This window comes from Aquarana catesbeiana, linkage group LG07 (genome assembly GCF_042186555.1).
Source record: "Aquarana catesbeiana isolate 2022-GZ linkage group LG07, ASM4218655v1, whole genome shotgun sequence".
NCBI classification, from domain to species: Eukaryota; Metazoa; Chordata; class Amphibia; order Anura; family Ranidae; genus Aquarana; species Aquarana catesbeiana.
The window spans coordinates 83,753,662-83,778,757 of NC_133330.1; the positions used below are offsets into that span (position 1 = coordinate 83,753,662).

The 25,096-nt window shown below is 42.7% G+C and overlaps 1 protein-coding gene across 1 annotated transcript in view; it reads right to left on the minus strand.

Annotated features, from left to right (window-relative positions):
- ACAD9 (acyl-CoA dehydrogenase family member 9) overlaps positions 1–25,096 on the minus strand; it is a 189,061-nt gene that overhangs the window by 1,403 nt on the left and 162,562 nt on the right. Inside the window, exons 15-17 of the mRNA XM_073592394.1 lie at positions 15,972–16,049; positions 15,597–15,725; positions 8,112–8,184 (exon numbers count right to left, since the gene is read on the minus strand). Of these exons, the coding sequence (XP_073448495.1) occupies positions 8,112–8,184; positions 15,597–15,725; positions 15,972–16,049 (280 nt within the window). The remainder of the gene's footprint in view (positions 1–8,111; positions 8,185–15,596; positions 15,726–15,971; positions 16,050–25,096) is intronic.

The window sequence follows — 25,096 nt, forward strand, 5'->3', positions numbered from 1 at the left end:
AATACAATACAAATCAACACATGACATCACTTCCGATTTTTTATTCTGTCGTATGAGAATTTTCGTAACTTCAGTAAACACTTCAGTTTCGATATATGACTAGCATGCAAAAACAAAAATGGACAATCTGTCGTCTGATTTTCAGATCATGTGTACGGGGCATTAGAAATAGAAAGCTGAATTCTAACAAAAATATTATACTTTTTATTATTTTGTGCCAATTTTCCTTTGAGAAAATGGAAAAAAAAAAAATCAAGAGATATCCATTACTATGTACCACCAACTGAAAGCCCAAATCGTCCCAAAAAAACAACATACAATTCACCTGGCTACACGGAGGGCCCATTCACACTATGTGCCGTTATCTGGGTTTACTCATGAGGGTAGTTTAGGGTCTGTCATGTACACACCAGAATGCTGTGTTTCATTACATTCCAAAGCTGTAAGATACTATTTACTTTTGGGTGTGAAGATTTTTTTTTTCCCCAATGGACTTTACTTGATTATTTATGAATACTTTTAACACATTCTTTTTTACAGCTTTCGATATATATATATATATATATATATATATGAATGTTCACTCGATTGTTATGAATTTTATGCCTTTTACATTGATGGCGCAACACATTTTCAGTAATATCAATATGTAAGATATTATTGCAACATGTTTGCATATAATTTCCACATTAAGGGGCAAGAGGTGTTGGTGACGGCTCTCCTTGGATCTCTGTTGGTGTGGAGTATGGTTTGAACCACTTCTGATGCAGAATCATTTTCAAAACACTGTCTTACTCTACAAGACTTTTTTTTTAGCGCTGCACCTTATTTAAAAAAAACTGTCTGTTCCATGTTGTTATTCCAGCATTTAATGTGCCAGCAGCTTATATGCGAGATCTATACCTATCACAGCCTCTTATTGTGTATTAGGGTACTTTCACACTGAGGCGTGCTAAATACAGCGCCGCTTTACTGTCGTTTTAGCGGCGCTATTCGGCCGCTAGCGGGGTGGTTTTAACCCTAGCTAGCGGCCGAAAAAGGGTTTAAACTGTCGGCAAAATCATCGCTGCAGCGGCGCTTTGCCGGCGGGTTTGCAGCGCTGCCCCATTGTTTTCAATGGGAATGGACGCTTTAGGAGCGGTAAATACACTGCTCCTACAGCGATCCAAAGATGCGGCTTGCAGGACTTTTTTGACCGCCCTGCAAGTGCACCACTCCAGTGTGAAAGCCCTCGGGGCTTTCACATTGGAGTATAGTGAGTGGCTCTTTCAGGGAGCTTTGCAGACGCTATTTTTAGCACTTTAGCGCCTGCAAAGCGTCTCAGTGTGAAAGTAGCCTTAATGTTTACAAATCACACTGCTCTGGATGCCTGGCATGTCACCACATAGCAAGTGCAGTGCACCATGCTGCTCTACAGTGACATGAATAAAGTATCACTTTGTTTTGTGTACAAAGTGGAGTTAAAAAAGGGGGGGGGGGTGTGATGCGATAAAATATGCATCACACAGCTCTGCAGCACAAAATTCTGGTGCCCACACACTAAACCACTGTATGGGCATTAGTGTTTTAGGCTGTGGGCTAGTGTGAATGTTGTGATGATATGTACAGGTTTACTAACACATCAAGTTGCAAAAATGTGTTCAGGTGTAAGAAATTGTTTTACCTTTGTTAAGACACAAAGGAGGGGGGAGGAGACACTATTTCTAAGTAGAGCGAATGAGGCAGATCTTGTTGCTAATTAACAAAAGGGGCAGAAGCCCCTTTGTCAATTAGGTCTTATCTGCTCCTTTTTCTATGTAGTGTCTGTGACAGAAACCATCTACCTGTTCCATTCTCCTCATCTGAGCTCAAAAGGAAGAAAGCTGTGCAGGCTCAAGCAGAGAAAGACCCTACTTGGAAGGGGATCTATAGCAGTTTTCTTAAGTGAAAACTGACGCGATTTATTCAGGTGCAGAACCCGCACCAGCTTCTTCTTCACTGTAAAATAGAAACTATTTTCTGGGTGGCGCAGATGGACCTGAAACAGGTCTAGCTGCTATGGTAATGTTGTGCACACCACTTGCGCTAGTTTTGTGCACCATTATAAGACAAATTGTATTTTTTCCCTCATCCAAAATGGTTACCAAGAGAAAAAAAAAAAAAAAGATGAAATCAGACGTGCCTGTAAATTCCATATACTGGAGTACAGTACAGGACACAGAAATTGATTTATAGACCATGGATTATATACCCTTCACCTTTAGGTGATTTGACACTGGCAAAAGCTAGCCCACTCAGGGAGGCTCCAGTTTTGTTAGCAAGCAGTAGAGATCAGAGAGGAGGAGGGATGACTTTTGTCCTTGTGCACTCCAAGATTAAAAAAAAAAAGTTTTAGGTATGACAGAGATCCAAGACAGATTAAAAGCAGTGACAGGCCCACAAGAAAAAAGAGAAAAAGAAGGTCAACAGGCCCAAAACAGACTGTTTTTAGCAGAAACATGCTGCAGGAAGAATAGCAGAGACTTTACAGGCTCTCTGCAATCAACCTATAGAAAGGTAAAAATGAATTTAGGTAGTGGTTCTGCTCAAAGAAAGGGTGCAGACTTTAGGTACTGCATAGGTCTTAGATCACAATTTTAATGCGGACATGGGCTCCTGAAGGGAGGACAGGACTTGTTCCTGGAGGATAGAAGCTCCATAAAAGGAAAAAAAGGGGACAAAATGACCACCCAGGTGGAACAAAGTAGAAGGAGAAACCCCGAGGGGAGACCTTCCAGTCAGGAACTAAGAGAAAAAGGGGAAGTGGTGGGGATCCAACAGAGACAAATGCTTGACCCCTAAAGGGATGAAAGGACAAGATATTGTGCTGGACGTGGCAGGAAAATTTGGGAGGCATCAACGGACCACAAGAAACATCATGAAGGTAAGGAGAACACTTAGCCTACAGGCTATCCTGATCCCAAGTGGAAAAAGAAGTCCAAGGTAAGTTTACCACTGCTGATGAGAAGTGTAAGGAAGAGGGTGTATAAAGGCACCAGGACCTACAGGGTTCTAAATAAAATGGCATACATATAGCCAGGTCAAGAAAATGAAGGAAGGACAGGGAAATCAGGATGAGGTTTCCTAAAAGGCCACCAGGTGAAGCTGTTTTACCAAAAGACTACCAAGCAGGAAAATCAACCTACCTGAATGGGTATGTAAAAGGGATCATTCAACGCAAGGATGGAATATGCTTATGAATATCTGGGCGATAAAGGATATCAAGAAATAGCCTGTCCAGGCAGTCACATATCTGTAGGCTAAAGAGGATGGATGTCTTAGCACGGTAGGCAATTGCCAAAGTGGTTTTGGACTATAGGTGGAGAGGAAACAGAATCACCCAAGAAATCCTGGGAAAAGGGGATTGCAACCTTTTACGATACAATTTAGCCATAAATTGTCCTGCACCAAGGAGGGCAGACTGAACACAACACTCTGGAACAGGCAACTTTGGTGAAATGCATCCATGAAAGGGATAGGAAATGCCGCATTGGGGCTCAAGACAAAGCTTGAAGGCTAAGCCAAGGAAGTCATACCATGGCAAGACAAGGTAGTCAGGGTTCTAGGTTGTTTAACTAACCTCCTCAAGTAGTCTAGTCAAGTCTTAAAGTGATATTAAATGATATCCTCATTTTCCAAAAGAAAATCCATACACATCTACTACTTAATGGCCCTGTAATCTATTTTTCATGAAATTGTTCCTTATTGTATTTTTCTGCCTCCTTGTTATGCCCTCTGCAGACTCCCAAACCTCTCGTTTTCCCACTCACTCCTGTCTCTCTCTCTTTAGAGAGTATAAATGCAGCAGCTGTCCAATATTGAATGACAGAATTTAGGTCTTTGGTGGTCTATTGCAATAAACTCTGAGGAATCACCCTAGTTATCGCAGGGGTTGAGGGAAATTACAGATAACCTAGCACCCTACAATCATGGTGATAGGAAGTAGTCAGTCAGGTCAATAAGAGATGGTTTTTACATAGAAAAGCAGACAGGAAGGGAAAATATCATGCAAACTGCCCTTGTAAGGCCCCTTTCACATGGGACGGATCCGTGTTGATCCGCCCCGTGTTTATCCGCTGCTCAGCGGGGATCGTTCCGTTTTCCCCAGCTGAGCAGGCAGATGACAGGGCGGGACCCGCACACTGTGCAGGGACCGCCCTGTCAGATCTCCGCTCTCCCCTATGGGGGATCGGAGGAACACGGACCGTCTGTCCGTGTTCATCCGATCCGCTCTGCAGACGGATAGAAAAATAGGATTTTCTTCCGTCCGCAGAATCGGACGAGAGCGGAGCCGGACAACATCGGGTGTTAGCGGATGTACATCCGCTGACACCCGCTATCCCATAGGGATGCATGTATGTCCGTATTTCATCCGAAAACGGATGGATGAAATACGGACATACTGTCCGCATGTGTGAAAGGGGCCTTAGAAGAGAAGAAAATCCTGGCATCAAAGATGTGGATGAAGATGTACAAGGAGTCCATTATAGAATTAAACAAACAGCTGTGTCAGAGAGAACCTTGTGGAACCCTGACTACTAAAATAGTTCATAACAATACATCTTTTAATGCAGTATGTAAGCCTTCAAGGTCAGGAATTCCTATGTAGGGGTTAGTAAACACAGAAATCTTTTCCTCAAATAGGAAAGGAGGCGAACACTAAATGTAACAAAGTGAGAATGGGGTTAAAGAGATCTTTTTCTATTCCTGAGTAAAAACAGTGTATGAAGGAGAGGACAGCAATCAAGAACAACTGTGCATCTCCAGCAAAAGAGAGCATTCCTTTTCTTTCGAGACACCTCTTTCCTATAGGAAGGTGCAAAGTTTGAAAATAGCTTTTCATCAGCTCCAGAGGGCTTAGAGAAGGAAGGTTTGCCACAATCAGAAAGACCCACAGTAGATGAGGGTTGCATTTGAGAAAGGTGGATGGATTAAATTTGTACAGTAGGAGATACATATTGCAGAGGGAATTGTGAGGCTGCATAATGAGGCTTCTCTCATTGGTAGCTGCCTCAATATATTCATCAAAAGACTTGCAAAAAAGAAGCCCACCCTTGAAAGGCATAGACAAAAGGCATCTTTTGCACTCTGGATCAATTGCCCAGGCTTTAAGCCATAAGATTCTGTGCATATGTACATTCTGGAGATCCGACTATCAGGTTCATGGCTTCCATACAGAATACTAGGGCTAAAGGCAAAAGTTATGACTCTGAAGATTTTGGTTGTCTACCTCAGGAAAAAGTTCATTATGAGTTTCTCCTGCCCAGTTATCTATAGTTTGGCCAGTAACAACGACCAGTTGCAGGGCAAGGCCTGCTAGGGCAAAGGAGGTTTTAAGAACAGTCTCCAAAGACCTATCTCCTGAATCTTTGAGGGGTACCATCAAAATGGATGGTGGATTCAGAATTTAGTGCAAGGATGGCAGGATCCACAGTGGGGATGGACCATTCTCTGAAATTCTCATCCATAGGATACATGACTTTGAAACTGCCAAGAAGGGGGAATACCTTCTCTGAGTTTGACCAGTCAATGTATAAGACCCAGCTTGCCTGAAACAGAGTAGAAAAGTACTCTATACAAAAGGCCCTCTTGGAGCATTTTTTAGTGGGTCTGTGTAGCTCTAGGCGCATCTATCAAGAGACTAATACACACTGCCTCGACCAATGAATCCACAGTGACCAACATATGGAGAGAGGGTAAGGAAGTAATGTCCTTAAATAGTCAAGGGGAAAAATCTCAGGCGCCTGTGGCAGAAAGTCTGCATCCCCCTTTGGTTTAGTGTGTCAGGCAAATCTGACACAGCGGCTGTGAATTCAGCCTTAGTCAAACAAGTCACATGTAGCTTACGTATAAGGGGGCTGGAGTGGTGTTTGACATTGCTCCAGAACAAGGGGTCCTATTAACTTTCTCTGGGCCTGTGGTGGACTCACTGCTGTCTGTTCTGTGTGTGTTACTCCCAAGTGCCTGTAATCCTCCAATGCCAAATGGAGAACTTTCCCTGTGAGGTACTCATGGAAGGGACATGGATAAGGGGATATTGCGTGTCCGGTATGGGGGAGTCAAGGTAACCCAGGCGCTAACTGAGCTCCAATGGCAGTTTATTTTCTAAGTTCGGATACATATTATCAACTTGTATTGTTGCCAGAAAACGCAGCTGACCTCTAGAAGATTTACCCCCCTTCATGAACGGGCCATTTTTTGCAATATGGCACTGCGTTATTTTAACGGACAATTGTGTGGTCATGCAACGCTGTACACCAGGGGTATTGGATGAAAATTCAAGGATGCCCAGTCACTAAAATAATCTTCTGGCTGAGGTCCGAATCTCAAGTCTGTGCCATGAAAGATTGTACGTGGCTACTTTCTGTTGCAAGCCACGCTCTTTGGCGCTTTTGTTACTGTTTCCTCCACACATTCTGTAAATAGAAATGTCCCCAATAGTGTTTCCCCTTACATCAGGTGCCCCTACCAGATCAGAGTGCCCACTTACATCAGGTTTCTGCATCAGAAGGCCCCCTTACATCTGGTGTGTCTCATCCGTGTGCCCCCTTACATCACTTGTCCCCATCAGAGTGCCCCTTCACATCAGGTGTCCCCATCAAAGTGTCATCTTATATTAGGTATTCCCATCAGAGTTCCCCTTACATCAGGTGTCCCCAACACAGTGCCCCTTAACATAAAATATGCAGATCAGCGTGCCCCCTAACATAAAATAAGGGGCATGCTGATGGGCACATTTTATATAAGGGGAACTCTGATGGGCACATTTTGTTGTGCCCATCAGAGTGAATCTTAACAGAAAACGTGCCCCTTAACATAAAGTGTGCTCCACATACCTTGAAGGCAGGAGGTGGCAGGCTGCAGGGAGCAGGAGCTACGAGATATCATACCTCGTGGCCAGCAAGGAGTGAGACCCGGGGGCAGCAGGGGGCAGGGCGCGCACATGACATCATGCCTTAACTCGCAGCCCGGCAGGGAGTGAGAGCCATGGTCAGCAGCAGGGGGCGGGGCAAACACACAATGTTAATGACTGCAGAGATGTGGCACTACACTGGCAGCCCGGCGGTCTGGACAGGAGCGTTGCTCAATCCATGTTCGGACCACGAGCCACCCTTTAACGATGGCTGCTGTACACAAATTAAATTAATGTAATTTTTACCCCACAAATAGAGCTTTCTTTTGGTGGTATTTGAGCACCACTGGGTTTTTTATTTTTTGTCCTAAAAATTTTAAAAAGAAAAAAATATATTTTTTAATTTCTGCTATAAAACGCATCCAATAAAATTTTTTTTTTTTTTTTAAATCTAAATTTCTTCACAAATTTAGGCCAATATGTATTCTGCTACATGTTTTTGGTAAAAAATCCCAATAAGCGTATATTTTCGCAAAAATGATAGCGTCTACAATCTATGGGATATATACTGTAATTGTTAATTAATTTTTATACTAGTCATGGCGGCGATCAGCGACTTATAGTGGGACTGCGATATTGAGCTGGACATTCTGACAAAAACTGACACTTTTGACACTTTGTGGGAACCAGTGCTAAAAATATGCATGGTCTCTGTACTAATGACACTGGCTGGAAAGAGGTTAAACAGCTAGGGGGATCAAAGGGTTAAACGCGTGCTTAACCAGTGTTTGTGTGTACTATGTGTGCTGCTTTCACTAAGGAATGTTCTTTCCCTGCAAATGAATCAAAATCCATCCCTTCCCCGCTGACAGGACAGAGCTCTGCCTTGTTTACATAGGCAGAGCTCTGTCCTGTCTCTCTCCTCACCGATCAGCGGGTTCCAGCAGACATCCATTGGCCGGCACCAACTGATCAACTTGTGTTGTGTCTAATCACAGCACAGCTGGGTCGCCAGCAGCGTGTGTTCGCGCCCCCTACCTGGAAGTGCCAGAAGAGCCGCTATGCCGCCGTAGATCTAAGCGATACAGTTACACAGCAACATAAAATTATTAACTTTCATAAATGTATTTTTGTAACCCACATATATTCATGTTTACAACACTAGATAAATATAGATGTGGCAAGCCATGCCTGTCCAAACAGCCCTATCGCATCTTTTGAAACAAAATTCAGAACTTACTTTTTCCCAGCTGAGCTATCATGTAGTTGTTCCTGAAGTATGCTTCTGTGCAAAACAGGTTTGTAAGCAGCACCTAAAAACAGTAACAAAGAATCATATGGACTAATAGAGAATTCAGGTGAGTGGTGGGTGAACAGGCCAATTTTAAAGTTTGCTATAAACAAGAGACATATGCATGTTGTTTAGTATCTTTGAGTAGAACATTTAAAGCTGAACTCCGGGCAGAAATGTTATGATTATATAATATATACAGTAGGGACGGAAAGTATTCAGACCCCCTTAAATTTTTCACTCTGTTATATTGTAGCCATTTGCTAAAATCATTTAAGTTCATTTTTTTTCCTCATTGATGTACGCACAGCACCCCATATTGACAGAAAGACACGGAATTGTTGACATGTTTGCAGATTTATTAAAAAAGAAAAACTGAAATATCACATGGTCCTAAGTATTCAGACCCTTTGCTCAGTATTTAGTAGAAGCACCCTTTTGATCTAATACAGCCATGAATCTTTTTGGGAAAGATGCAACAAGTTTTTCACACCTGGATTTGGGGATCCTCTGCCATTCCTCCTTGCAGATCCTCTCCAGTTCTTTCAGGTTGGATGGTAAACGTTGGTGAACAGCCATTTTTAGGTCTCTCCAGAGATGCTCAATTGGGTTTAAGTCAGGACTCTGGCTGGGCCATTCAAGAACAGTCACAGAGTTGTTGTGAAGCCACACCTTCGTTATTTTAGCTGTGTGCTTAAGGTCATTGTTTTGTTGGAAGGTAAACCTTCGGCCCAGTCTGAGGTCCTGAGCACTCTGGAGAAGGTTTTCGTCCAGGATATCCCTGTACTTGGCCGCATTCATCTTTCTCTCGATTCCATATATACACATACACAGTGGGGACAGAAAGTATTCAGACCCCCTTAAATTTTTCACTCTGTTATATTGCAGCCATTTGCTAAAATCATTTAAGTTTATTTTTTTTCCTCATTAATGTACACACAGCACCCCATATTGATAGAAAAACACAGAATTGTTGACATTTTTTCAGATTTATTAAAAAAGAAAAACTGAAATATCACATGATCCTAAGTATTCAGACCCTTTGCTGTGACACTCATATATTTAACTCAGGTGCTGTCCATTTCTTCTGATCATCCTTGGGATGGTTCTACACCTTCATTTGAGTCCAGCTGTGTTTGATTATACTGATTGGACTTGATTAGGAAAGCCACACACCTGTCTATATAAGACCTTACAGCTCACAGTGCATGTCAGAGCAAATTAGAATCATGAGGTCAAAGGAACTGCATGAAGAACTCAGAGACAGAATTGTGGCAAGACACAGATTTGGTCAAGGTTACAAAAAAATGTCGACTGCACTTAAGGTTCCTAAGAGCACAGTGGCCTCCATAATCCTTAAATGGAAGATGTTTGGGACGACCAGAACCCTTCCTAGAGCTGGCCGTCCGGCCAAACTGAGCTGTCGGGGGAGAAGAGCCTAGGTGAGAGAGGTAAAGAAGAACCCAAAGATCACTGTGGCTGAGCTCCAGAGATGCAGTTGGGAGATGGGAGAAAGTTGTAGAAAGTCAACCATCACTGCAGCCCTCCACCAGTCGGGGCTTTATGGCAGAGTGGCCCAACGGAAGCCTCTCCTCATTGCAAGACACATGAAGGCCCGCATGGAGTTTGCTAAAAAAAACACCTGAAGGGGACTCCAAGATGGTGAGAAATAAGATTCTTTGGTCTGATGAGTCCAAGATAGAACTTTTTGGCCTTAATTCTAAGCGGTATGTGTAGAGAAAACCAGGCACTGCTCATCACCTGTCCAATACAGTCCCAACAGTGAAGCATGGTGGTGGCACCATCATGCTGTGGGGGTGTTTTTCAGCTGCAGGGACAGGACGACTGGTTGCAATCGAGGGAAAGATGAATGCGGCCAAGTACAAGACCTAAAAATGGCTGTCCACCAACATTTACCATCCAATCTGACAGAACTGGAGAGGATCCCCAAATCCAGGTGTGAAAAACTTGGTGCATCTTTCCCAAAAAGACTCATGGCTGTATTAGATCAAACGGGTGCTTCTACTAAATACTGAGCAAAGGGTCTGAATACTTAGGACCATGTGATATTTCAGTTTTTCTTTTTTAATAAATCTGCAAAAATGTCAACAATTCTGTGTTTTTCTGTCAATATGGGGTGCTATGTGTACATTATTGAGGAAAAAAAAAAACTTAAATGATTTTAGCAAATGGCTGTATATATAATGGCAATATAACAAAGAGTGAAAAATGTAAGGGGGTCTGAATACTTTCCTTCCCCACTGTGTGTGTGTATACATGTATGTATATATATATATATATATATGTAGCAAAATGTCATTTCTCCAGTGTTGTCACATGAAAAGCTATAATAAAATATTTACAAAAATGTGATGGGTGTACTCACTTTTGTGAGATCGTGTGTGTGTGTGTGTGTGTGTGTGTGTGTGTGTGTGTGTGTGTGTGTGTGTGTGTGTGTGTGTGTGTGTATGCATGCGCGTGTGTGTATGTATGCATGCGCGTGTGTGTATGTATGCATGCGCGTGTGTGTGTGTATATACACACACACACACACACACACACACACACACACACACAGTATCTCACAAAAGTGAGTACACCCATCACATTTTTGTAAATATTTTATTATAGCTTTTCATGTGACAATACTGGAGAAATGACACTTTGCTACAATGGATATATACAAAACAATTCTGCGCTGCCGTAACAGCAAAAAGCAGCTAACACAACCAACAAAGTAAAACAGAGAAAAAACACACAATAAGTGTAGCGCTAGTAAAAAATGAGAAAACGTCCAATATGGAAAACGTCAAAATCACAGTTCCAAGTATAAATACTGCAGAGGGACCATCAATATGTGTATGAAGGGAAAAAGTCTTTAGAAAAACGTTCCAACCAAAGCTGTATATAATCTTGATATAAAAAACAGACACACCACCACCAATTGTAAGAAGGCTTACCGGATGGAGTGGACCCAATGGGGCATACGCCAGACTGGGTCGGATGCGCTTAGGTGATGGGTGGCTGGAAATGCGATGTTGGTGGATGGACCCACACGTTACTCTGTCACTCTAGGAGATGCAGGAATCCAGAGAGATGTGTGGACCAGAACGCACATTGTAGTTACGCTCAAATTGATGTTGAAGAAGGCTTGTCTGAGAGCTCCCACTTGTTACACAGCATGCAAATCTCACTTCCATTCACTTCCCTCACACCAACTAAAGCTCGTGTAAGGGAAGTGAATGGAAGTGAGACTCGCATGCTGTGTAACAAGTGGGAGCTCTCAGACAAGCCTTCTTCAACAACATTTGAGCATAACTACAATGTGCGTTCTGGTCCACACATCTCTCTGGATTCCTGCATCGCCTAGAGTGACAGAGTAACGCGTGGGTCCATCCACCAACATCGCATTTCCAGCCACCCATCACCTAAGCGCATCCGACCCAGTCCAGCGTATGCCCCATTGGGTCCACTCCATCCGGTAAGCCTTCTTACAATTGGTGGTGGTGTGTCTGTTTTTTATTTCAAGATTATATACAGCTTTGGTTGGAACGTTTTTCTAAAGACTTTTTCCCTTCATACACATATTGATGGTCCCTCTGCAGTATTTATACTTGGAACTGTGATTTTGACGTTTTCCATATTGGACGTTTTCTCATTTTTTACTAGCGCTACACTTATTGTGTGTTTTTACTTTGCTACAATGTAAAGTAGTGAGTGTACAGCTTGTATAACGGTGTAAATTTGCTGTCCCCTCAAAATAACTCAAAACACAGCCATTATTGTCTAAACCGCTCTCACTCTCTCATACTAGTCACTGGAAGTTCAACATGGCACCTCATGGCAAAGAACTCTCTGAGGATCTGAAAAAAAGAATTGTTGCTCTACATAAAGATGGCCTAGGCTATAAGAAGATTGCCAAGACCCTGAAACTGAGCTGCAGGACAATGGCCAAGAAGACCATACAGCGGTTTAACAGGACAGGTTCCACTCAGAACAAGCCTCGCCATGGTCATCCAAAAAAGTTGAGTGCACGTGCTCAGCGTCATATCCAGAGCATTGGTTCAGAGGTTGAAGGGGTGGGGGGTCAGCCTGTCAGTGCTCAGACCATACGTCACACACTGCAGCAAATTGATCTGCATGGCTGTTGTCCCAGAAGGAAGCCTTTTCTAAAGATGATGCACAAGAAGGCCCGCAGTTTGCTGAAGACAAGCAGACTAAGGACATGGATTACTGGAACCATGTCCTGTGGTCTGATGAGACCAAGATAAACGTATTTGGTTCTGATGGTGTCAAGCGTGAGTGGCGGCAACCAGGTGAGGAGTACAAAGACAAGTGTGTCTTGCCTACAGTCAAGCATGGTAGTGGGAGTATCATGGTCTGGGGCTGCATGAGTGTTGCCGGAACCGGGGAGCTACAGTTCATTGAGGGAACCATGATTGCCAACATGTACTGTGACATACTGATGCAGAGCATGATCCCCTCGCTTCAGGGACTGGGCCACAGGGCAGTTTTCCAACATAACGACCCCAAACACACCTCCAAGACGACCAATGTCTTGCTAAAGAAGCTGAGGGGAAAGGTAATGGACTGGCCAAGTATGTCTCCAGACCTAAACCCTATTGAGCATCTGTGGGGCATCCTCAAATAGAAGGTGTAGTAGCGCAAGGTCTCTAACATCCACCAGCTCCGTGATGGTCATGGAGGAGTGGAAGAGGACTCCAGTGGCAATCTGTGAAGCTCTGGTGAACTCCATGCCCCAGAGGATTAAGGCAGTGCCGCACAAAATATTGACACTTTGGGCTCAATTTGGACATTTTCACAGGGGTGTACTCACTTTGGTTGCCAGTGGTTTAGACATTAATGGCTGTGTGTTGAGTTATTTTGAGGGGACAGCAAATTTACACTGATATACAAGCTGTACACTCACTACTTTACATTGTAGCAAAGTGTCATTTCCTCAGTGTTGTCACATGAAAAGATATAATAAAATATAAAATATACAAAAATGTGATGTGTGTACTCACTTTTGTGAGATACTGTATATACACACACACACAGGTGTTCCCATACCTTTAAATCATTTCTTTGTGTTTTAATGCACAGTCCACTTGGGATTCAGAAATCCAGCTTTCTTTATTCTGTGAGAAGCCCTCTGCTTCTCTCATATCCTGTTTATAAGACCAGTGGCCTCTGTGCCCTCTATCCCCCTGGCCACCAGTCTTGTACATTCCCCCCTATAGTAAAGTAAATGGTGCGGTGATTACATCACCACTTGCTGCAGATGGTAGACACAGTAGTTTTAACTCCTGGTCTTATCTGCCCACTGTACAGCATAGACCTGGAGTATGATTCATCCTATACACCCCTACAGTCCCACCCATTCAGACAGTGGGTGGATTGGACCAGGAGTCTGAGACTCTCAGGTCCGCCCACTGTACATCCTAGTTAGATGGACAAGCCAGGAGTCCGACTCATCCCATACATGCCCACATTCCCACCCACACTGCTACCCATTCAAAACTCTAAATCCCAGGGCATGATGGGATCTGTAGTCTTAGGATGTGGTGACAAACACTAACAGGAAGTGATGTTGCTGCTTCAGAGATCCCTCTGAGAAAATTTTGTTTAAAGAGATGTCACTGATTTTTAATACTGAGTTTTGTACACAGCACAAATCACATTAGCAGTTTTGCTCAACTAACTACGCAGGGCTAATGTGCAGATTTTATCACTATCCAGGAGTTCTTCTTTAAAGCTGCTGTGGAGATACCAGTCCAATCAGGCTAACTAAAAAACTGATTGGCAAGCTGGTAAATTAATATTTACAGTGTCAACATAAAATACTACTGTGTTCGAATCATTTAAAGTATAACTAAAGGCAACACTTGTTTTGGATAGAGCGGAGGAGGATTAGAACACCTGTCAGGTTTATACGGCCTGTATTATCTCCTATCTGTGTCTGGACACTTCCTGTGCACCGCTGACATCACTTCCACTTCCGGGTTCCAGGGTGGTTAGCGTGGAGTTTCCACACACTGGACACTGCTGTTAAGCCTCTCTTAACCAGCAACCAACATCCCCTGAGGTGAAGGACTGCCAGTGAAGCCTGCACACCAGCACATCCCAGGACAACACAACCCCAGAATGGACATCGCCACCCCATCTGAACTGACTTACCAGTAAGTGTATGTATTACACCTTCACCATATAACAGTGTCAGCAGATTTGGCGCCTACACACCCCCCTTCCCTTTTCAGGTTTATACTGCAGTCTGTGCCCTCCCGTTTGGGAGATTCACCCTCTTTATTTGTCTTGTTTACTGTTAACAAAAGTGAAAGTAAAAGAAAATCCCAAATTTGGGGCTGTCCCCAGAACAATAATAGAGGGGAAATCTTCCAATGGGAACACTAGGTCTGGTGACCCTGAGGACAATCAGGGATTCCCGTACTTTGGAGGGATTTCCTTTCATGTCCTATTTTGTCTATGGGGCAGGAAGTGGAGGGAAATCTCCCCATTGGGACACAAATTACTAAAATAAACCGCACAGGGGTTAAAGCTCTTGCCTATAGTTCTACTTTAACTGCATCAGAGGGCAAGAGAAGGGCTTAGAAGTACATTACAAAGATGACTAGCACGTAAGTAAAGCATCTGTCATAATTCTCGGTGATCAAGGCACCAGAATAAAGACAAAGTTCAGTACAGAAATCCTTGATGCATAAAAAAAACAACTTTTTTTATCTTGATACTGTTGGGCCTCCTTCCTTTTTCTAATAGATAGTGACTAGGAAAAAGTATTCCTGCAGATGTTCAATTTCGTAAAAAGATGTAATCACAAAACTCTGGGAGACCTGCTCACTAACTAGGCAAGGCTCAGGAAGACTTATACTGTCATCTGTGGGTTGTGGTAAGAAATGGAGAGGCTATGATGTCACTAGAGGTCCTTTCCTCCTTGTGCACAGTCTGATTGCAAGTGGCAGAGTGAACCACATTTCTGCCTGGTTGCCACTAAATTTCAAGGGAACTGTTACCCATATTTAGGACCAAGATTTCATGCTTGATGTAGCAAGTATGTTGCCAGTAGAGCAATAGTTAGGACTATAATAATTTAGTAATTCTATTAGGATCTGGTAAATAGGAGAATTGTGATCTTAGGCTCTCAAATTCACTACAGGCTTTGAGCCCATTGGAAATTAATCCGTGTGCCATCAGCTACTCAATGGAAATGTATCTGTGTGCCATCAGCTACACATTTTTTCATGACTCCCTGTAGAATTTGTATACAATATATAAATCTTTCCATAATCTCAGGCTGTACAAAGAGCTATGACTTCAATACCAGAGTAATTTCCATTGCTGTGCCATCACATATGGCAGTCCATAATCTAATCCTTTGTACTTGAGGATTTCAAACAGTCAAATCTTTGTACTTACGTCATGGTCGTGATTTCGCAGGCCAATGCTGATGGAGCGACTTGCTCTAGATATCACAGCTGTCATGGCGTATAAATTTATAAGAATATCTGCCACTCTCTTCAATGCAAGCTGCTCATCTACAATTGTCTGCAGAAGAAAATACAATTAAATCTGTAGGACATCCAAGTACTGTACGATAAATCATTTTTTTTCAGAACCGAAAAACATTCAGAACTTTCCTCTTGTCAGATATTTCCCTAATTCCACTCCATGACGATAAAATGATTTACTAGCCCTGCTTCGATTATAACAGGAGGAGACCTATTTCACTGCACAGCATTGTGGATCATAACAGCAACAAAAAATGGTCACCGATTTCAGATGAGAACTTGCCTTGCCAAACCTGTACAACAGACTTTCCACAGTATTGCCAAAGTAGTATACATTCTCCTCCAGCTTCTTTGCACTGTCCTGTGGGAAGAAACAGATTCAATTCTAAGTGCCAATATTCAAGAGTCTTTACCTCTGGATGAAACAAAGGCGCCACTCTAAGTGCAATAAATCAAATGATATTTTAATATCAGCTGTAAAAACGGTACTCACAAAGGTACAGGCATGTAGGCATATAATGGAACGCACGCTGAGAGCCACAGGGATGAGGTCACTTCCGGAAAGTATAGCCAATAGGCGACGCATTTGCGGAGCTACAATCCTTCTTCAGGCCTAATAGAGGCTATGATAGGTCGAGGCTTAAATAACCGGCGGGCAGCACTGATAGGTCGTAGTGACTCACAGCTGGGTTGTTTAAAAAAGCGGTCAATCGTGAATTTTTTTCTTGAATTTTTGAAACAATGCAACCACAATGCATATGGTTTAACATTCACTTCGGAACATGATCCCCTCCAATTAGCATTCCTAGATCTAACTCTATTTCATCAAGGAGGTAAAATTATGGCCAAAAATTATACAAAGCCTACAGCTGGCAATTCATTTCTACATTACCAAAGCTGCCACCACCCCAGTTGGATCACAAATATCCCTAAAAGCCAATTTTGCCGGCTACGTAGGAATTGTACTAGAGAATCAGATTATATCTCAGAAGGACTCCATTTAAAACAAAAAAATCACTGATAAAGCATTTCCACCCAAACTCATTGACAAAGCCTTTCAATTCTATCTGTCTGAGCATCCTGCATCATCCAGAGACACCGACTAGCCCACAGTACAACCAGTCCGGTTTGTGACTCAATTTCACACCAGACATAAAGCTATGGAACGCATCCTGGATAAACACTGGGCTATTCTACTCCAAGACCCACGGTTAAAATCTATCATCACACCAAAACCAAAATTCACATATAGGAGAGCAAAAAACATTAAAAATCTGGTAGCACCCAGCAAATACAAACCCCAACAGGGACAGCTAATTCAATCTCTCTCTCAGGGCGCAAAAAATTATGCTTGACATGCAAACATGTCAATCATGGCCAAAAAGAGTTCACAAACAAAGGAAAAACCTATCAGATCAGTAGCTTTTTTAACTGCTCTACAGAGTTTGTAGTCTACTGCTTGATCTGCCCGTGCAGCCTGCACTATGTGGGTAGGACCATACGGACCCTGAGGAAGAGGTTTGGGGAGCACCGCCGTCTCGTAGAGGCAGGAGACGACTTGCATAGTGTTCCTCTTCACTTCCTCAAAAAACATGACCACTCCTCTTCGGGCCTCAGGGTCTGAATTATAGAGTCCATTTCCGGTGCGCTCCCACTGGCAGAGCGTTTCAAGCGCCTCTGTCAGAGAGAGACGTGTTGGATTTACATTTTGGACTTTATTGCCCCTGGGGGCTTGAATGAGGGTATAGAGGTGAGTAGTCTGATCTGACTGCCTCCCTTTGCAATACCGCCTTTATCCACCTGCCATGTTGCAGAATTTTTATCATTCTTCTTTCAACTTGTGCATATATGTATTTGAGTAATTGTTTAAAGTTTGTCAGTTGACACACATATACTAAACAAATTTTCTTTATCCAGGTTTTCTCATCCAGTTCAAATCCACTTATTTTCGTCGGGGGCCCTTATGGTCTCCTTCTCTTACTTTTGCAGCGTAGTCCTATTCCCATATTAACCTTTTTTCGTCCCCCCCCTGCTCTGTAGTCAACACATAAAAATATATAAGAGTATGTAGTACCAAGCACGTGTGTGTGCGCAATATATATATATATATATATATATATATATATATATATATATATATATATATATATATATACACACACACACACACATATACACACACATATACACACACATGCATGTGTGCATAGGTGTGTATGCATGTGTGCGTTCACATGTGTTTTTATTCTCCCATCCCCTCCTTCAAACTTCTGGGTATTTATAATCATATAATAACCACCCCTCTTCAATAGGCCCCCGTTCCATACCATAGGGCCACAAGTTTTTAGTCAAGTGTTCAGAATAATATACATTCTTTTTCAACAATATTTCATTTTCATTTCTGTTTTCTTCCCACATTATCATTTTCACATTAATTTCTTTTTGCCCTTATTACAACACATTTCAAGCACTATATCAATCACTTATTCATTGTCGTTCAGCGATCATTTCTTCACCCATCAGTACAACAAGCATCTCCCATAAACAACACCTTCAAGTTTCCATATTCGTTTGCACACATGTAGACATACATTTCAAACATAGGGTTCCTTTTCAACTTTGTTTTTTAATTCTGCATCAATGAACAATAGATGATTCTTTTGTTTAATTTGCGATGTGTTTTTAATTTGTTTCATTGCTTGTATGACAAACAGTCAGCGTCCTGGTTTTATATGCTATGATTGACCGCTTTTTATAAACAACCCAGCTGTGAGTTACTACAACCTATCAGCGCTGCCCGCCAGTTATTTAAGCCTTGACCTATCATAGCCTCTGTTAGGCCTTAAGAAGGAGTGTAGCTCCGCAAACACGTCGCCTATTGGCTATATTTTCCGGAAGTGACCTCATCCCCAAGGCTCTCAGCGTGCGTTCCAGAGACAGGAAGTGTCAGCATCCTCCAGCGCAGCCTGCTTTCTGGACATCGCAGCCATCGGATTCCATTTACTTCACGGACGTCCGGCATTACATGACTACATGCCTGTCATGACTGTACCTTTGTGAGTACCGTTTTTACAGCTGATATTAAAATATCATTTGATTTATTGCACTTAGAGTGGCGCCTTTGTTTCATCCACAGTTATGCCAGAAGATTTCTTCTTATTCTTCAACTGGGCTGCCTTCCAAAGTTGCTATTATACAAAAAACTGTATGGACTTTTTTTAAAGTCAGTGTTTATATCTTGTTGCTGTACCATTCACTATTTGTTTTATTCCTTCATTGGGAGCAACCAGGTTGGAGGCAAGCATTGAGTTGGTTCCAAGCGCTCACTCAATTTTTACATGTGTTAAGAGTCTTTACCTCTATGGTGTTTTCATCAGAAATGTCAGAAAAGTAGGATGTAAAAAGTATATCTTGACAAATAACAAAGTTATCATAAAATTGTATCTGCAAGCTTATTTACCCCACAGTAACTTTTACTGGATCACAGTAATTTTTACATTTTTGGTATGGGCCTACTGATTCACCAAAAATGTCATTGCTTAACAGGATACCAAAATTGTGTTTGAAATAAAAGGATTTCTTTTGTCCAGATTGTTTTGCAAAAGTACAATCTATACACTTGTGCTCAAAAGTTTGCATACCCTGGCAGAAATATTGAGAGTTTGGCATTGATATTGAAAATATGACTGTTCATGCCAAAAAACTGTCTTTTCTTTAAGGATATTGATCCTATGAAGCCATTAATTATCACATAGTTGTTTGGCTCCTTTTTAAATCATAATGATAGCAGAAATCACCCAAATGGCCCTGATCAAAAGTTTACATCCCATGGAATGTTTGGCCTTGGTACAGACACACAAGGTGACACACACGGGTTAAAATGGCAATTAAAAGGTTAACTTCCCACATCTGTGGCTTTTTAAATTGCAATCAGTGTCTGTATATAAATAGTCAAGGAGTTTGTTCGCTCTCACGTGGATGCATGGAGCAGGCTAGATACTGAGCCATGGGGAGAAGAAAATAAACTGTCAAAAAGAGCTGCGTAAAAAGGTAATGGAACTTTAGAAAGATGGAAAAGGATGTAAAAAGATATATAAAGCCTTGAAAATGCCAGTCAGTACTGTTCAATCATTAAAAAGTGGAAAATTCAGGGATATCTAGATACTAAGCCAAGGTCAGGTAGACCAAGAAAGCTTGCAGCCACAACTGCCATTGTTCTGAGTTCTTAGAATGGCAAGAAGACATGTAAGAACCCTTGTGAATATTCTAGGAGCAGAGTACAGGCCTAATGGCAGTGTGACAAACTGAACGTGATTATCTTCTACTGAGAGTGGGTACTGGGTTTTTACAGGTACTCGCTCTCACTTCTGGGTAAGATCATCACGGCAAACTATGCGCATTTCTGGCCCCTCCTTCCCTTTGCTGCCTTCGGGAGACACACACAGGTCCCAGAAGACAGCGGGACCATTTAAAAAGCGCAGCGCGACTTGAGCATGCACAGTAGGAAGCCTGAAGGCTTTACTGCCGGTTTCCCTTACAATCCTGGCGCCTGCACCCGAAGCAGATTGATGAATCGGCTCGGGGTGCCTACATCGAGGGATCCCTGAAAAATATACTGTAGCTGCTGACTTATTTCCTGAAATGGATCTCCTCTTTAACGGACCTTGAAGATTCCATGCAAAATTTTGTTTTTCGAAAGCATTTGCTTTAAGGTTTTTACATTCAGGATAGGACGAATACCCCCTTTGGGTTTTTGTACTACGAACAGGTTTCAACAGAATCATTTGAAAGTGTCCTAAAGTGGTACTGGCACAACTACTCCCTGGGACATAAGATGGCTCAGGGCTCTCTGAAAATCTGACTGCCCTTGGACAGATTTTGACTGATTTGAGATAAAGAAGCAGTTAGGGGATAGTTTTGAACTCTATTTTTTACCTTTTTAAAACCAACGAATGAACACACAGTCCTGGGGCGTCTGTGATCCAGAGAGAAGTAAACTAACAGATATTTCAACAAAGAGACGTCCCTGTTCAAAAGGCATACATGTGAGGTGTTATTTACAGGCAGCCATGAGATTCTGCACATGTGAATGGAAATTAGATTCTTTCTGGAAATTTGTGTCACGACTTGTTCTAGGGCAGGGGTGTTAAACTCAAAGGGCTGGTTGTATCTGTAAGACTATATACTGTATCCACTCTTTATCAGCTCCCACTGATTCTGCATTATGGTGAGTGAAACGATTTCATTACATATGACAATGTAACAATATAAATAATGCACTTCAATCATTGATTATTGACGCACTAAGACCAGCCTTTCCCCTGACAACATTACCATCAATAACCACCCCTCCCCCCTTCCCCAAAAGAGCAGGGCAGAACTGCTCAGTTAACCACTTGCCGCCCGCCCTATTACAAAATGACGGCGGCAAAGTGGTTTGATATTCCTGACCGGACGTCATATGACATGATCAGGATATCGAACCGATGCGCGCCCCCGGGGGCGCACATCGCGGCGATCTTTGTTGCGGGGTGTCAGTCTGACACCCTGAAACACCGATCTAGGTAAAGAGTCTCTGATGAAGACTCTTTACCACGTGATCAGCCGTGTCCAATCACGGTGTAAATAGGAAGAGCCGGTGTCACTCACGTCTGACAGACACGAGTAGAGGAGAGCCGATCGGCTGCTCTCCTGACAGGGGGGGGGGGGGGTCTGTGCTGATTGTTTATCAGCACAGCCCCCCCTCGGATCCTACCCAGGACCACCAGGGAAGCCGCCCAGGACCACCAGGGAAACCAGCCACACTGGACCACCAGGTATGCCCCCTAGACCCCCAGGGAAATACTAATCAGTGCAAAAGCAGCTGCCAATCAATGCCCAGGCAGCTGCCAGTCAGTGCCCACTCCAATGCTTACCACGTATCAGTGCCACGTATCAGTGCCCAGCAGTGCCGCCTATCAGTGCCCGTCAGTGCCGTCTTGCAGTGCCTGTCAGTGCCGCCTATCAGTGCCTGTCAGTGCCGCCTATCAGTGCCCAGCAGTGCCGCCTATCAGTGCCCAGCAGTGCCGCCTATCAGTGCCCAGCAGTGCCGCCTATCAGTGCCCAGCAGTGCCGCCTATCAGTGCCCAGCAGTGCCGCCTATCAGTGCCCAGCAGTGCTGCCTATCAGTGCCACCCTATCAGTGCCTGTCAGTGCCGCCGTATCAGTGCCTGTCAGTGCCACCGTATCAGTGCCTGTCAGTGCCACCGTATCAGTGCCTGTCAGTGCCACCGTATCAGTGCCTGTCAGTGCCACCGTATCAGTGCCCCCGTATCAGTGCCCATCAGTGAAAGAGAAGACTTACTTATATACAATTTTAACGTAAACAAAAGCAAAACTTTTTTTTTTCAAAATTTTCGGCCTTTTTTTATTTGTTTAGCAACAAATAAAAAACGCAGAGGTGATCAAATACCACCAAAAGAAAGCTCTATTTGTGGGAACAAAATGATAAAAATTTAGTTTTAGTAGAGTGTAGCATCACTGCGCAATTGTCATTCAAACTGCGACAGCGCTGAAAGCTGAAAATTGGTCTGAACAGGAAGGTGTCTAAGTGCCCTGTATTGAAGTGGTTAAAGTATGGTCCTGTAATACAGGATCACGTTGGTTGTTCAATGCCTTAGCCCAATTAGCTGTAGTTTGACAGAAATTGCAGCACTAGATGGTTGCAGACCGGCAAGTGTAAAGACAGCTTTTAAGAAGGGGGGCTATGAAAATTTTTACTGGATTGACCCAATCGCCAGGAACTGCCTATTCTATTTGTTCACGAATGGGGAATGTCTTTTTAGATTTAGCAGGTCTCTTAGTACCCAAAAAGGCATGGCAAGCCAGGAGAGATTCAAGTGTGACAATGCCAAGGATTCTGAGCACAGCAGAAGTGAGCCTCTTCTAACACCACCCTTGGGTCCTCTTCATTCCCCTTTATGTCCACCTCCTCTAGGCCTGGCATATTAGGATCTGGCTCAGGTAGAGATGGTGGAGCTGGTGAAGAAGCCTGACCTTTTGGAGCCCTGGGCAGCAATGACTGTATTCAAGCTGTTAGCTACCGGAGGAATTCTGACATTGTTGTAGAAAAATCTGCATTAGCTAGTTGGCCACTTGTGTTGCTGAGATCAAACAAGAATTGGATGCAGAGACCAATGTTAAAATTTAGTCTTGCTCAGGTGCAAGGAAAACAACGTCATTCTGAGGTTGAGAGTTGTGCGGGCCGAGCAGAGCAAAATGTTTGCCTGAGCTTTTGCCTCGGCTTTCTTTTTCCTAGCATCCAGCATAGTTGTCAGTGAGGATATAGGATAAGACTATGTGCGTGCGAGATGGAGCATGCAGCACCTGAGGTGGAGGCCATCCTGTGGCGAAGTCCTTGTAGTAAAAGTGCAGGAAGAAATGCCAGAGTACCTTATAAAGGGCTCTAGGTAGAAGTGTCAGTAAAGCTTGTGACCTGTGGTGTAATGTGCAAAGGACATGTCACCAGCAAACCAGGGAACTCCATGAAAGGGTCCCACCCTTTTATGGAGTTCTCTGGTGTAATGTGACGTATCCCTTGCTCTGAGCCATTCCAGTTTCCAGCTTAATTCCAAAATGGATTAACCACTTGACAACTGGGCACTTAAACCCCCTTCCTAACCAGACCAATTTTCAGCTTTCGGTGCTCTCACATTTTGAATGACAATTACTCAGTCATGCAACACTGTACCCATATGAAATTTTTGTCCTTTTTTTCACACAAATAGAGCTTTCTTTTGGTGGTATTTAATCACCGCTGGGTTCTTTATTTTTTGCGCTATAAAAGAAAAAAGACTGAAAATTCGGTAAAAAAATGAAATTTTCTTTGTTTCCGTTATAAAATTTAGCAAATTTAGTAATTTTTCTTCGTAAATTTTGGCCACAATTTATACTGCTACATATCTTTGGTAAAAATAAGTACAAATCGGTGTAAATTATTTGGTCTTTGTGAAAGTTATAGAGTCCAAAAGCTATGGTGCCAATATCTGAAAATTGATCATACCTAAATTACTGACGGACTATCTATATTCTTGAGACCCTAACATGCCAGAAAAGTAGAAATACCCCCCAAATGACCCCTTTTTGGAAAGAAGACATTCCAAGGTATTTAGTAAGAGGCAGGGTTTGTTTTTTGAAGTTGTCAATTTTTCCCACGATTCTTTGCAAAATCAAGATTTTTTTTTTCTTTTTTTTTTTCCACAAAAATTTCATATTAGCAGGTTATTTCTCACACACCGCATATGCATACCACAAATTACACCCCAAAACACATTCTGCTATTACTCCCGAGTATGGCTATACCACATGTGTGAGACTTTTACACAGCGTGGCCACACACAGAGGCCCAACATGCACGGAGCACCTCCAGGCGTTCTGGAGCACCCAGGCCAATTCTGACATTTCTCTCCTAAATGTAAAAATCATCATTTATTTGCTAGAAAATTACATAGAACCCCAAAACATTATATATGTTTTTTTTAGCAAAGACCCTAGAGAATACAATGGTGGTTGTTGCAACTTTTTATCTTGCAAGGTATTTGCGCAGCAATTTTTTGAACGCTTTTTTTGGGGGAAAAAACAGTTTTGTGCTTTAAAAAAAAACAAAAACAGTAAAGTTGGCCCAATGTTTTTGCATAATGTGAAAGATGAAGTTACGCCGAGTAAATAGATACCTAACATGTCATTCTTCAAAATTGCAAACGCTCGTGGAATAGCGCCAAACTTCGCTACTTAAAAATCCCCATAGGCGACGCTTTAACATTTTTTACTGGTTACATGTTTTGAGTTACAGAGGAGGTCTAGGGCCAAAATGATTTCTCTCACTCTAACGTTCGCACCGATACCTCACATGTGTGGTTTGAACACCGTTTTCATATGTGGGCGGGACTTACGTGTGCATTCCCTTCTGCATGCGAGCACACGGACAGGGGCACTTTAAAATTTTTTTTTTTTTTTTTATTGTTCATTTTACTTTATTTATTTTAGTTTGACACTTTTTTCCAAAAAAAAAAAATTTTGATCACTTTTATTCCTATTACAAGGAATGTAAACATCCCTTGTAATAGGAATATGGCATGACAGGTCCTCTTTACAGTGAGATATGGGGTCAATAAGACCCCACATCTCACCTCTAGGCTGGGAAGCCTGAAATAAAAAAACAAAAAAAAAACAAAAAAAAAAAACGATCCTGGCTTCGATCGTAGTGGTGAGGCGGTAGAAGCACCGGAGGGCGGCGGGAAGGGGGGGAGGTCCCCTCTCGCCTCCCATAAGAACGATCAAGCAGTGGAATAGCCGCTATGATCATTCCTATGGTGTAGGGAATCGCCGGCTGAAAAAGATGATATCTGAATGATGCCTGTAGCTGCACCC